General features: G+C 37.2%; 2 protein-coding genes across 2 annotated transcripts; both read right to left on the bottom strand.

The window, feature by feature from the left end:
• Nucleotides 1-315: 315 nt before the first annotated feature.
• Nucleotides 316-6,673, bottom strand: LOC308691428 (uncharacterized protein). Its single transcript, XM_081366594.1, has 14 exons — nt 6,585-6,673; nt 5,477-5,652; nt 5,247-5,383; nt 4,786-4,897; nt 4,593-4,686; nt 4,412-4,466; nt 4,159-4,299; nt 3,894-4,054; nt 3,366-3,464; nt 3,131-3,276; nt 2,880-3,051; nt 2,685-2,797; nt 1,194-1,278; nt 316-1,104 (listed from the first exon to the last, which is right to left on the bottom strand). The coding sequence occupies exons 3-14, from the start codon at nt 5,362-5,364 to the stop codon at nt 1,048-1,050; spliced, it is 1,353 nt and encodes a 450-aa protein (XP_081222720.1). The 5' UTR covers nt 5,365-5,383; nt 5,477-5,652; nt 6,585-6,673; the 3' UTR covers nt 316-1,047.
• A 1,407-nt stretch (nt 6,674-8,080) lies between these two features.
• Nucleotides 8,081-11,498, bottom strand: ypel3 (yippee-like 3). The gene is made up of 5 exons (XM_081366565.1): nt 11,134-11,498; nt 9,589-9,707; nt 9,447-9,490; nt 9,258-9,366; nt 8,081-9,145 (listed from the first exon to the last, which is right to left on the bottom strand). Exons 2-5 carry the CDS (start codon nt 9,703-9,705, stop codon nt 9,056-9,058), a joined length of 360 nt encoding a protein of 119 aa, XP_081222691.1. The 5' UTR covers nt 9,706-9,707; nt 11,134-11,498; the 3' UTR covers nt 8,081-9,055.
• Between the last annotated feature and the right edge of the window lie 450 nt (nt 11,499-11,948).

Here is an 11,948-nt window from a genome sequence, read left to right as displayed (position 1 = left end):
AGAGAGGATGTGGACGATCCAAGAGATCCCATGCGGTCTTCGTTGAAAATATATGTAAAGTAATGACGTTTAAATGTCTTTTTTTTAAACGCATTGTTTTGTCAATTCAATGACAAAAACGAGTGAAAAACGAATACAAAAACACTTTTTGTAGACACCGTCGGTTGTCTATATATATATATATATATGTAGACACCGTCGGTTGTCTATATATATATAGAGAGAGAGAGAGAGAGAGAGAGAGAGAGAGAGAGAGAGAGAGAGAGAGAGAGAGAGAGAGAGAGGACAATAATGGTCACATGATTTTGTTTTTTATGTGATTTAATAATATCTAAAATATACAAATTACAGCAAAACAAAACATCTGAGATATGATTTTTTACACTAACGCAACAGATTCCAGGGAGGATTTGGATGTTGACTTTGACCTAGTTAGGGATCTTTCAAGTCCTGGCTTTGAAAGTTCCTGAATGCCAATTAAAACCAATACACATACATTTATTATATTTTATTATCACAACAGCAATAAGTTGACATACAAATGTAGGAAACCATGGTATGCAAAGGCCAGCTATTAAATATTTCTATTAAAATTTATAATGATGTGAATAAATACCAGGAGTCATTAGAATCTCATGCCATATATGAAGGGCTCCTCATTCTTCAGTCATTGTGGTAATTTACCATACAAAATACAGAGTATTTTAGGTACAAGGCAAAGAAGAGGAGGATGACTTTAAAAATGCTAATACACAACAATAGGATCTTTCAGAGCATTAGGTACAATCTCATAACGTGGCCCTTCAATTAACCTTTACAGTACAATTGTATTGCATTGAGATAAAAAATAAAACATAGTATTGGTCCACAGCTCCATCATTATTTAATGCTGGAAGACAGAGCTTACAGGAGCAGTAACGTGTAACTAAGCGCCCATAAAATAGCTTATCCATGTCAACTACATTAGAGGAATGATTAGATGCAGTTTAGTGGTACTGCTGGGTGCTGTGTTCTTCCCATCAAGATCCTTGAAGTGTAGAATCCCTCTCAGTTCATGTCCTGATCACCCACACTCTGACGCAGGTACTCCTCATAAAGATTTTTCTGCAAAAACACACAGGGAAATCATTAGATCAGTCAGTCATCACTGTAGCCGTCTTTAGATGCGTCAATAATACAAATGCACACTATACCTTTTTGGTCTTGACCACCTCCTGGACATACTCCAGTTTTTCATGAAGCTGTCTCTTTTGTTTCCCAGAGAGTGTTGGTTTAGTCCTAAAAGTACAATGAAGAGAAAAAGAACACAGACACAATAAAAGTACATGGCATGCATAGTATAGAGGCATGAATTATTCACTAATATTTCCCTCTGCTGCAGGTAATTAAATATATAAATAAATAAATAAAATAAATAGCTTTTTTTTTTACCCCAACAAAATTCACTAAACTTCCATTCTGCTGCAGGCCTTTAAAAAAATATGTATTATTATATAAGCCCACAAAACCTCTGCACTATATTCCAAGACTCACAAAATTAGTCCTTTCCTCTTCTTCAGACAATTGCATATTTCAATTATTAAAAATATATATAAATGAATAGCTAGGAGGAAATTTGAAATGTATTCACTAATCTTTCCCTCTGCTGCAGCTCTAAAATACTAAGTAATAATAAAACTGCTTTTTGTAATTTTTGGAGCTTGACTGTAAACATTCTGGTAAATATCTCCTTATTATGTGCACCACAGAAAAAGACAAACTTAAGAATGACGGTGAGTAAATTGTAATTTATCCCTTTAAACTACAAGTGTCTGCATGTATAAAGCCTTATTTTGGCAGTAAGTGTTTCTCATGAGGACATAAGGTATTTTCAACATTTACAGGGGCTAGTCAGTGATTTTATTGCCGTCCGAATCCAGAATGTCAGTGTTTTTCTCCCACCACCCGCGTAAACATCCCCGGCCGAATTACCTACTGTTTTTTGGCAAACGCCAAGGTCATGTGGTAATTGAATTGCTGTCCGAATCTGCATCTCTTGAGTTTACAAGAGGTAAAGAGTGGTTTTGACCACTGCGGAGCACCGTACGATATCTGTTGCGCTTCACTGTAATTTGTATGCATTCTAAATATGTATACTTCTATAAATGAAATGCTGGGAATTATTTACAAGAACAATATTTCATCACCGCTCCACCTCAGTGAAAGGAGAAAGATGGAAAAAAAGCACATAAACATTTGAAATGGGCCATTACCGCAATAAAATGTATTACAATTATATAGGCCTAGGCTACATTAAAAATAACCAAGCTATTATTTCCGCTAATTTCCATATTTTTAAAATGATTTCCATCATTTTGAAATAAAAATGCAAGACAGAACCATTTCAGCGTGTCTATCTTCCCATTTTTAAACAGGAGATTTAATAGAATATTATTTTCCTATTATTTCATTATATATGAATTTATTCATATTATTCAAAACAAATGGCATTCTATTTACAGCAGACAATCATACGACTGACCACGTAAGCAGCGCGTTCCCGGGTTCGCAGTATCACAAAACTCGCTCCTCCACCGTGAATAAATCGCATGAGTTTTATCACCATGCAAATTTATTCACAGATATTCACATGAGAAACAATTACCATCCGAATAGTGCTTAAGTTTATAATCTGCTTTTTTCACCTGAAAGAGAAGCGTGCAAGGAGGAGAAAGATGAAGGACAACAGAACCAGTCCAGCACAACTGTACAGCTGCACTTCCACTGACAGGGACTCAAACGCCTTCACTGCAGGAGCCTGAACACACAAACCCACACTTACATCAGTATCTACAGAGAATCACAAACACACGTACACATGAATGCATATACATACTAACCACATATAGTGAGAGTGCCTCTGTGCCTTTATTCCCCAGCATGAGCTCCAGTATTTCTCTGGAGAGGCTGCCAAGCACCAGGGCGACGAGCAGCAGCAGGGGCACAGTGAAACCCAGCATGCCCAACAAGCAACCCTTAAAACGTGCTCGACGGTTCTCTATACTGCACTGCCTATAGGGAGTAAAACACACAATTGCAACTGTAATAGCAGGCTTTTGCAATTGTATAGGCAAATCTAAGAATGCACTACCTGTCATTATCAAGTGTCTCCGTGATGGCCTCAGTGATGAGGTTACAGTCCTTCTCCAACGAGTTAAGCGTGTTCTGCACAGTCTGATTTATGGTCTTTTCTATAGTCCGACACACCTCCTCAATCTGATTTACACATCGGCTGGGCTGATGATGGAGGCAGTGAGGAAAGATACATTAATATTACAAAATAAGCGGTTGTCGCATAAAATGGCGAGGAGCTGAAATATTTATACCTTGTTAGGGTTGGGAACGTAGATTGTGGGCATGTCAAAGCCACACTTGTTAAGTCCTGGACGCTTGCAAAGCTCCTGCACAATCTGCATCATAACTCTCTGAAATAACCAATAACACAGCCATCGATGTGCCATTATCAAGCAGTCTAACAAAAACGATTTTACTTAAAACAGTCACATGCACTACCTTTTACAAGTTTCTTGTCAGTAAGAATAAAAAAAAAATATATATATTAAATTAGCTTACTTAGTAAGGACCTTTTAAATTGATGGAAATTATAGGAAATGCATTTATAATTCTACAAAATATTTCTATTTCAAATATTCAGTATCTAGACTAGAATCAGACTTTCAGATTTGCCGGCACAGGAATAAATTGTTTATTTTTAAAAGATATTAATTTTTTAAATGCATTCAAATAAAAATATATGAGCACTGGTGAGCAGAAGAGAATGGCTTTGAACGGTAGTGTACATGCAGAATAAAACATAACAGTGAAGACGAGTGTGTATAATAAGAGCGGTTTACTTGTCGATCAGACTCTCCTCCAGCCTCATCAGCTTTGCTGAGATAAAAACGGAGACGGTCCCCATGCTTCTCATTCAGTTTCTCTACAATGCTGAGTGTGCGCTTGCATAAAGCCTGTCCCATTGGGTCAAAGAAGACCAGGATCAGGTCACAGAGCTCACCTGATGTAGACAGGCAGAATCGTAATACAGAGACATAATTATATTAGGATCATAAACATGCTAAACATATAACATTAAAACAATGTCAACTCCTAAACACACACCGAGCCACAGAATAGCTTGGTCCACATCAAAGGGGTACTTCATATCTCCATCCACCAGACCAGGACTGTCAACAAACGTCACCAAGCTGAAACGTTTCTGTCGTGAAGTGCAAATCTCAGTGCCGAGGTATTCTGACAGCCCTGAAATTGAGAGAAAGTTGCATTTTAGACAGAAATTCATGCACATTTGCAATGTAAACCTAAATGGGTTTAGCCCTGCTTTTAATACACTCTCTAAAATTCAACAACAAACCTTTAAAGTCTTGCAGTGGTTTGAAGTGCGGATAGAGATGGAGTGTTGCATTTCCCTAAAACCAAACAACAGTTGTTATACAATAAAAGGTGAAATACATTTATATCAGTGGTGCCATTTTTATGCCCAAACCACGCCACACACAACTTTCATGAAAAATGTATGAGAGGATCAAACTTACAGTGAGCGACTCCCTCTTTCGCCCACTGGTAACAAAGCTGAAGCCCTGTGTCTCTATAGCGACCCCTGTCCTTTGTATATGCTCCTCCACATACCTGCAAAAGCAATAAAAACACGGGTTACTGCTTACCAGGCTTTCTCAGTCTCACACACTAATCTGAGTGCATGGTTGTAATGCATGTACATTAGCCTACCAATTGATAAAGCTACTCTTTCCAGCTGAGTGGTTCCCCATCAACATCACAGTTATCTTTTTTCGGGGAGGCAGCAAGGTCACCCCAACAGTTTGAGCGATTGATATGAGTCCTAACAGGACAAGGGAATTAGTGGTTAGACAAACTGGACTGGAAAAGAAAGTGTCATTTATTTTGACACTTTATGTGAGACTGAATAAGTGACAGTTTTCATTTTTGGGTAAACTAACCGTTAATGTCAGAAGAAAACTTTATTGGATTACAGGGTAAGGAATGCAAACAGGTGACTTTTTTTGAATAAAAATATGTGAATAAATGTCAAACCAACAGGCGTTTTAGCTATCCGGCTACCGTTAGCACCTCTCACGCCTGGAGACAGATCTAATTTCTGAACACCTTATTAAACCAAATACATGAATGAGAATGTAGTCGTTTGTAAAGGGATGTTTTTTTTCTCTAACCGCTATCCGGTTCGATGTACATCTGATGGCAGTCCCGTAAGATGCGCTCGTCGCAGGACACACTGCCAGTTATGGAGTCGGCATTTGCAGCACTCCTGCTTTTGATTTTCCCGGACATAGTGATGTACAACTATGGGCTGTAATAAAGCAGCGTGTTTTAGCGTGTACAAAATAAAACTGACTAGTAAAATTGTATGATATGTAAGAAACGACATCAAAATTTTACTCACATCCAAATGAAGTTCAAATCGCCCCGGTCTGCTGGGTAACTGTGGCCACGTCACCGCGACTCACCGGATTTCGCAGAGCATTATGGGGGTTGTAGTCTTTATTCCTTTTCGTTCGCGCAGTTTCTGACAAAGGCGATTTCTTGTTTCCGCCCTTGACTATTTATTAATCACGTCGTCTGTAGACCATTATGCAACGATTAATAATTTAGGAGTTGTGCCCTTTCTACGTAGAAGCTTGTGAAGAATGCCATTAAATAAGTTGAGAAACTTATTTTATTACAACTGTTGCAGGGTTCTCAAGTTTTATCAAAAGCTTGGAGTGAGATCACATGCGGTTAGGGGAGGAGCCCTAATGGAGCCCCGCCCCCACCTGACCCCGCCCCCCAATTTTACCCATTGTTCATAATTAACCAGGACAAATTGAAAATATAACAATTGGTAAATCTGATAAATGACAGAGAAATTCATCACATCAAATATAGCCTACTCTTTAATGTTATATTTATAATATCAAAATTACAAATAAGTTACGCAAATTACAAAAATATAACAAATTGCTGCATATAGTTTGAACAGTGTCTAGTTAAAATGGTATAATGATTTGTGTGGTGGGACATTGAGAACAAATAACATATTAGAGTATTATGTTGTGTGTGTGTGTGTGTGTGTGTGTGTGTGTGTGTGTGTGTGCGCACTGGAGTACACACTCCAGCTTATGAAATGTGTTTTGTGTTGTAAGTGTTGGAAAAATACAAATGGCAATTAATATGTTTTGACAGGATATAAAATATTAGAGCACTCTGCTTTAATACATAGCCTTAATGTAACTAGAAAGACTATTAATACAGTATAATATATAATTTAAAATAAAATAAATAATTTAAATTTATTTAAAATAAAATAAAGAAATACATTTTCATTCCTTCCCATACCCACTAACATTTCCCTTAGTTTCAGATAACGTAAGCTAGCCAAACTGAGCCAAAGCTTCTGGCCTGGTTGCAGAGTAGTTGTAGAGTTTTTGACTGCATCACTAATAATGTATACGATGGGCTATATATTAAATGTTCTAGCCTAAAAATGTTAGACGAGCTTTCTTCCAACTTACTTTCTCCATCATTCACGACGTGTGTTCGCCGTGTTCGCGCGATGTTGTTGGTTATCTAGTAACGAACGTACGGTGGCCGAGAATGTTCCGTCAACTTCCGTGTGTTCGCGCGCCTATTAACGAACGCAATCTGGCCGAGATACGTGCTGGCGGCAGGAAACTTCACTTTGTGTGCCCGCGCCTCATATACAACGTTATATAAAAAGCTTGCAGGACAACTTGGTTGGCATTGCCTTTTCAGCGTGAGAAATACACGGTGTGGCGTGTGAGCGTGTGAACTGGTTGAATTGCGTGTGTCTCACGGCCAATGCGTGAGACTTGAGAACCCTGCGTTGTATGAAGGTGCCATGTTAATTATATACATATATATACACACACACACATACACATACACTACCGTTCAAAAGTTTGGGGTCAGTAAGATTTTTTAATGTTTTTAAAAGAAGTATCTTCTGCTCACCAAGGCTGCATTTATTTGATAAAAAACTATATATATATATATATATATATATATATATATATATATATATATATATATATATATATATATATAAAACAGTGTTGTGAAATATTATGACAATTTAAAATTACTGTTTTCTGTTTTAATATATTTTAAACTGTAATTTATTCCTGTGATCAAAGCTGAATTTTCAGCATCATTACTCAAGAAACATGCTCAAGAAACATTCATTATTATTATCAATGTTGAAAACAGTTTTCTTTGATCAATAGAAAGTTCAAAAGAACAGCATGTATTTAAAATAGAATATTTTCTAACATTATGAATGTCTTTACTGTAACTTTTGATCAGTTTAACTCATCCTTGATGAATAAAAGTATTGATTTATTTTATTTCTTTCCCCCAAAAATAAAATAAAAATTCTTACTGACCCCAAACTTTTGAACGGTAGTGTTTAATGTTAAAAAAGCTTTAGATTTCAGACAAATGCTGTTCTTTTGAACTATCTAATCATCATAGCATCATGAAATAAAAATGTAAATAACTGTTTTTAACATTGATAATAATCATAAATGTTTCTTGAGCATCAAATCATCATATTAGAATGATTTATGAAGGATCATGTAACACTGAAGACTGGAGTAATGATGCTGACAATTCAGCTTTGATCACAGGAATGAATTACACCTTACTGTATATTCACATAGAAAACAGCTGTTTTAAATTGGAATAATATTTCACAATATTACTGTTTTTGTTTGTATTTTTAATCAAATAAATGCAGCCTTGGTGAGCAGAACATTCTTCTTTTAAAAACATTAAAAATCTCACTGACCCCAAACTTTTGAACGGTAGTGTACATATATTATTTATATATGTGTGTGTAAATATGCGAGTAAAAATGTTCCATTGTAAAAGGTCCATCATACTTGAGATCACTGCACACTACTTTTAATGCCCTGTAATGTTAAAAATCATAAAATCTCCTAACCTAATTTCAATGGAGGTGAAAAATAATCAAGTTTAAAAAACACGACAAAAGTTTTCATTTATACCCCATACTTTAATGTAAAGAATTCAGGTTAATATAATATACATTAATGGTTTAGCATTCAAAGAAATACTTTGCTACACAATCATAAACACATTTACATGGCATGTCTGCTCTAGCATGATCAGATCAATGTCTCTGTACATGCTCCTCAAATGTTAGATTATACTTACAACATTCTCATTGACAAAAATGCACGAAACAAGACGAAAATAAAGATGAATTACATCTTATAAGCTGTAAGTGAAGTGTCTAAAGAGTATCAGTCAACTGTGGACCATCTCTATTCTACAGCCAATAAGCCTGAAGCTAGCTCACACAAACACACTTATGAGCAGATGTTCATTTGTTGGGATTCCTCAGTGACTTGGTAAATTAAAAGATGAATTCAACCGAAATGACTGAATTTGGAGGCATGAATCATCCTTTATGCAAACTCTCTCACACACACACACACACACACACACACACACACGCATATTGCACATAATACTCTCTAAGCCACACACACAGTAAAATAATTTCACTCACACTACCTCGTTCACAAAGACCTCGTTCTTTAAAGTAAAAATTAATTGAATAAAAAGTCATTGGATCTTGCCATTTTGATCACACTTTGCTTAAATGAATTGCACTTAATAGGGAGAATTTGAGGGCTTATGTCAAAATCCCAACAAAAATCAAGAATTTTTTTAAACTGAATTTAAATGGTTGATTAAGAATTTTAGCACAGTTTCTCCTAAGCCTGCCTTGCACACAAGTACACCTCCAAACACATAAAACACACACACACACACACACACACACACACACACACACACACACACACACACACACACACACACACACACACACACACACACACACACACAAACCAAATCACCCAAGATATATATAAAAGAAAGCATATCTCATGTCATTGCAAGTGGTGACAGCAAGTTAAAGCAAAGGCTGAAGGCTTCAGTCCCAGCCATTATCCTTAATCATGTGAGATAATTCAATAATAAACTTCCCCTCCTTGTACTTCTGACTTAACTCAAATGCCTGCTCCTGAAGAGGAAAGGAAGAAAGAGCACAGAAACAGAAATTGTGACCAGACTGTAGGGTAATGATAAGTAATTTAGGCCTACTTCATTTTCTCTAAAACATAATGCATACGTACATATTTCCAGCCCAGTGTGGTATGGCAATTCTCACAGTAAATATCAGCCACAGCATGAAGACCGGTCAGCAGCAGCCTTTCCTCTGCTGGACCACAACCCACGTTCACCCTGAAATCACAAAATGGCAGTTAAACAAAATATTTCCTCTATCAAGATGTGATCTAATTTCTTCCAGAAGTGATACTCACACAGAATTGAACAGGTAGGCACGTCCTTGACTGCCTTGAAATGACTGAAAATACACAAACATGCGAGTCTAACGCAAACAGCATCACAATTCACAAATCTAGCGGTAAATGTGCCACAAAAGTCACACAAAGTAACTCTCACCTTTGAAATGAGGTCATCGTGGTTAGCCAGGTGTGCACGGCAGTGGACGCAGCTGTAGCGACGGTGACAGGAGTCCAGGTAGGCCTGGAAAGTTTTGGCCTTGGTCTGCTTCACCATGTCTTTGAAAAACACACACAAACAAAATGTCAGATCATACCTGCAAGGATCAAAAGTCCTGCTGGCCCTTCTCATCTGAATCTAACCACGAAAACTCGAAGGCAAATGCTACAAAACAGCTTTGACTGCCAAAACATTTCAGGGCGAGGTTGCCAAATAGTCTTGCGTAGTTAGGAAGCATGGCACTGACAGAAACCAGTAATGTTGTGAACATCAAAGCAGACTAAATGCTCTGAGATTGATTTTTTATGCATGCTGGATGTGACATTTACAGCATTTTTCTTTAGGCAACTGAAAAGCATTTTAATATCATCTCATATCCTTATTCAGAGATATACCAGGAAAAAGGAAACATCCACATGACCTACTTTGCTTGGCTGCCCACACTGTAGTTACCCCATATATGGCCCGCCAGGCACGAGGGTAAACAGGAGTGAGAGGCAATGGATAACTATGGCATGCAGCAATAATACAGGTTTAGATACAATTTTGTGTTATAAAGTCTTTACAAAGTTACTAAATCACCACAGACATGCTTACGATTTTAGTTTCGGTTTTTATGGACTTAAGTGCTACAGCTAAGCCCACAATGCAGCTGGAAAATAACGATGCACGAGTCGCGAACGAATCGTTCATATGAGTCGGGTGCTTTCAACGATTTGGTTGAACCGGTGTGCAAAACCGATTCGAAAAAAAAAAAAAAAAAAAAAACAGAAAATATGTTAATATTCAGTAAATTTGCAGTGAGCCCAGAATTTGACTGATGGGGCAAAAAGTAATTTTGCAAATCGCAACAATATTACAAATAAAGCTTACTGTAAACTAATTCACTTTGTGTCAATCCATAATAGCATTATACTAAAATGTGCCAAAACTCTTATTTAAACGTAAATTCAAATTGAACTCTTAATTAAATTTAAAATTACCATTCACATTGTAAATGTAAATTAATTAGGTACTAAATAACATTTGAATAGATGAATCACCACTGAAATAATAATAATAATAATAATAATAATAATAATAATAATAATATCCAAATACACGAAATTAAAATAACATCATATAAAGGCCAAATTTAAAAGAAGCTGGGGAAAGACGCGTCGGGATGGGGGGGCAACTCTATTGCGTAATAACACTTAAAAGAACCGAATCGTTTTTTGAAACGAACTGTTCGAAAGAACCGAAACATGGAATTAATTCGGACTTCCAATCATTTCTGGGAAATCTCACAAACTCGCGCGGCTAGATGCCAACTAAATTAACGTTTCAAACTAACCTCATGAACATATTCAAGTAATATAGTCGCTTCATAATTTCAGCATATTATTCAGGTTCTCAACCCATGAGTGGAGCCGTCTTACATTAGACCCTTTCTAAAATGCTGGCTCCATTTGAAATGCTACGCAACAATAAAAAAGGACCCACCTATATATGAAGGATTTCTTCAAGACAAACGCTGTTCGCAGTATTGTCACCAGAAGAGAAGCGTGCTCAACTCAACGACATGAAGCCTGAGCATTCACTGAGCTCACTTTGAGCGCACTCAACCAAACAACCGTGCGGCACGCTGCGCTTTTCCTACAATTCCCTCCTTTGTGTCCCTCCTGTCGACCTGCTCTAATGGGCAAACCGTGTGGTATTAACTGAAATCCTCGTAATTTCCAAAACTCAAACAAGCCACCGTGCAGAATATGTCGCAGCCGAATATAATCCGTAGATTTGTTTACTGTATTTTTTGAGGAAGTGTCTTTACGTCATATGGCGCAAAACAAACCACCGTCGACCAATCAAAATCCAGAAAGAGACGTCCCGAATATAGGTCAGCCAATCAGACGCGCTCTTCCCGTGCGTTTGAAGTCACCTGAACTACACAGTTACGTTAACGTTTCAACCAGTCAAAACAACGAAGTCCTCGTGTTTTGGTTATCTTATTAATCTTATCGCTTTTTTGGAAGTGGCGATTTTGTGTCCCCTGGTTGTTCGATAATTAATGAGTCACGTAGACGATTTGAAAATAGCATGCATGAACCTCGGCCGACGTTTTGTATGACAAAAAATGTTTCTCCAAAAACGAATGTATTTTTGGATGTAAATAAGATTTCACATTTGATAAAAGACAGGGCAGGCTTTGATGTCGACTGATTCTGTGTTGTCACAGCTGGATGGACTTTGCACGGTCTCTCACTAAAGTCGAATAACGTTTGTTTGCAAACATGGGCTGGGAGGAGCTAACTGACTGA

This window comes from Scardinius erythrophthalmus (assembly GCF_964197995.2).
Source record: "Scardinius erythrophthalmus genome assembly, chromosome: 1".
NCBI lineage: Eukaryota > Metazoa > Chordata > Actinopteri > Cypriniformes > Leuciscidae > Scardinius > Scardinius erythrophthalmus.
This window is presented reverse-complemented; position numbering and strand designations above follow the sequence as displayed.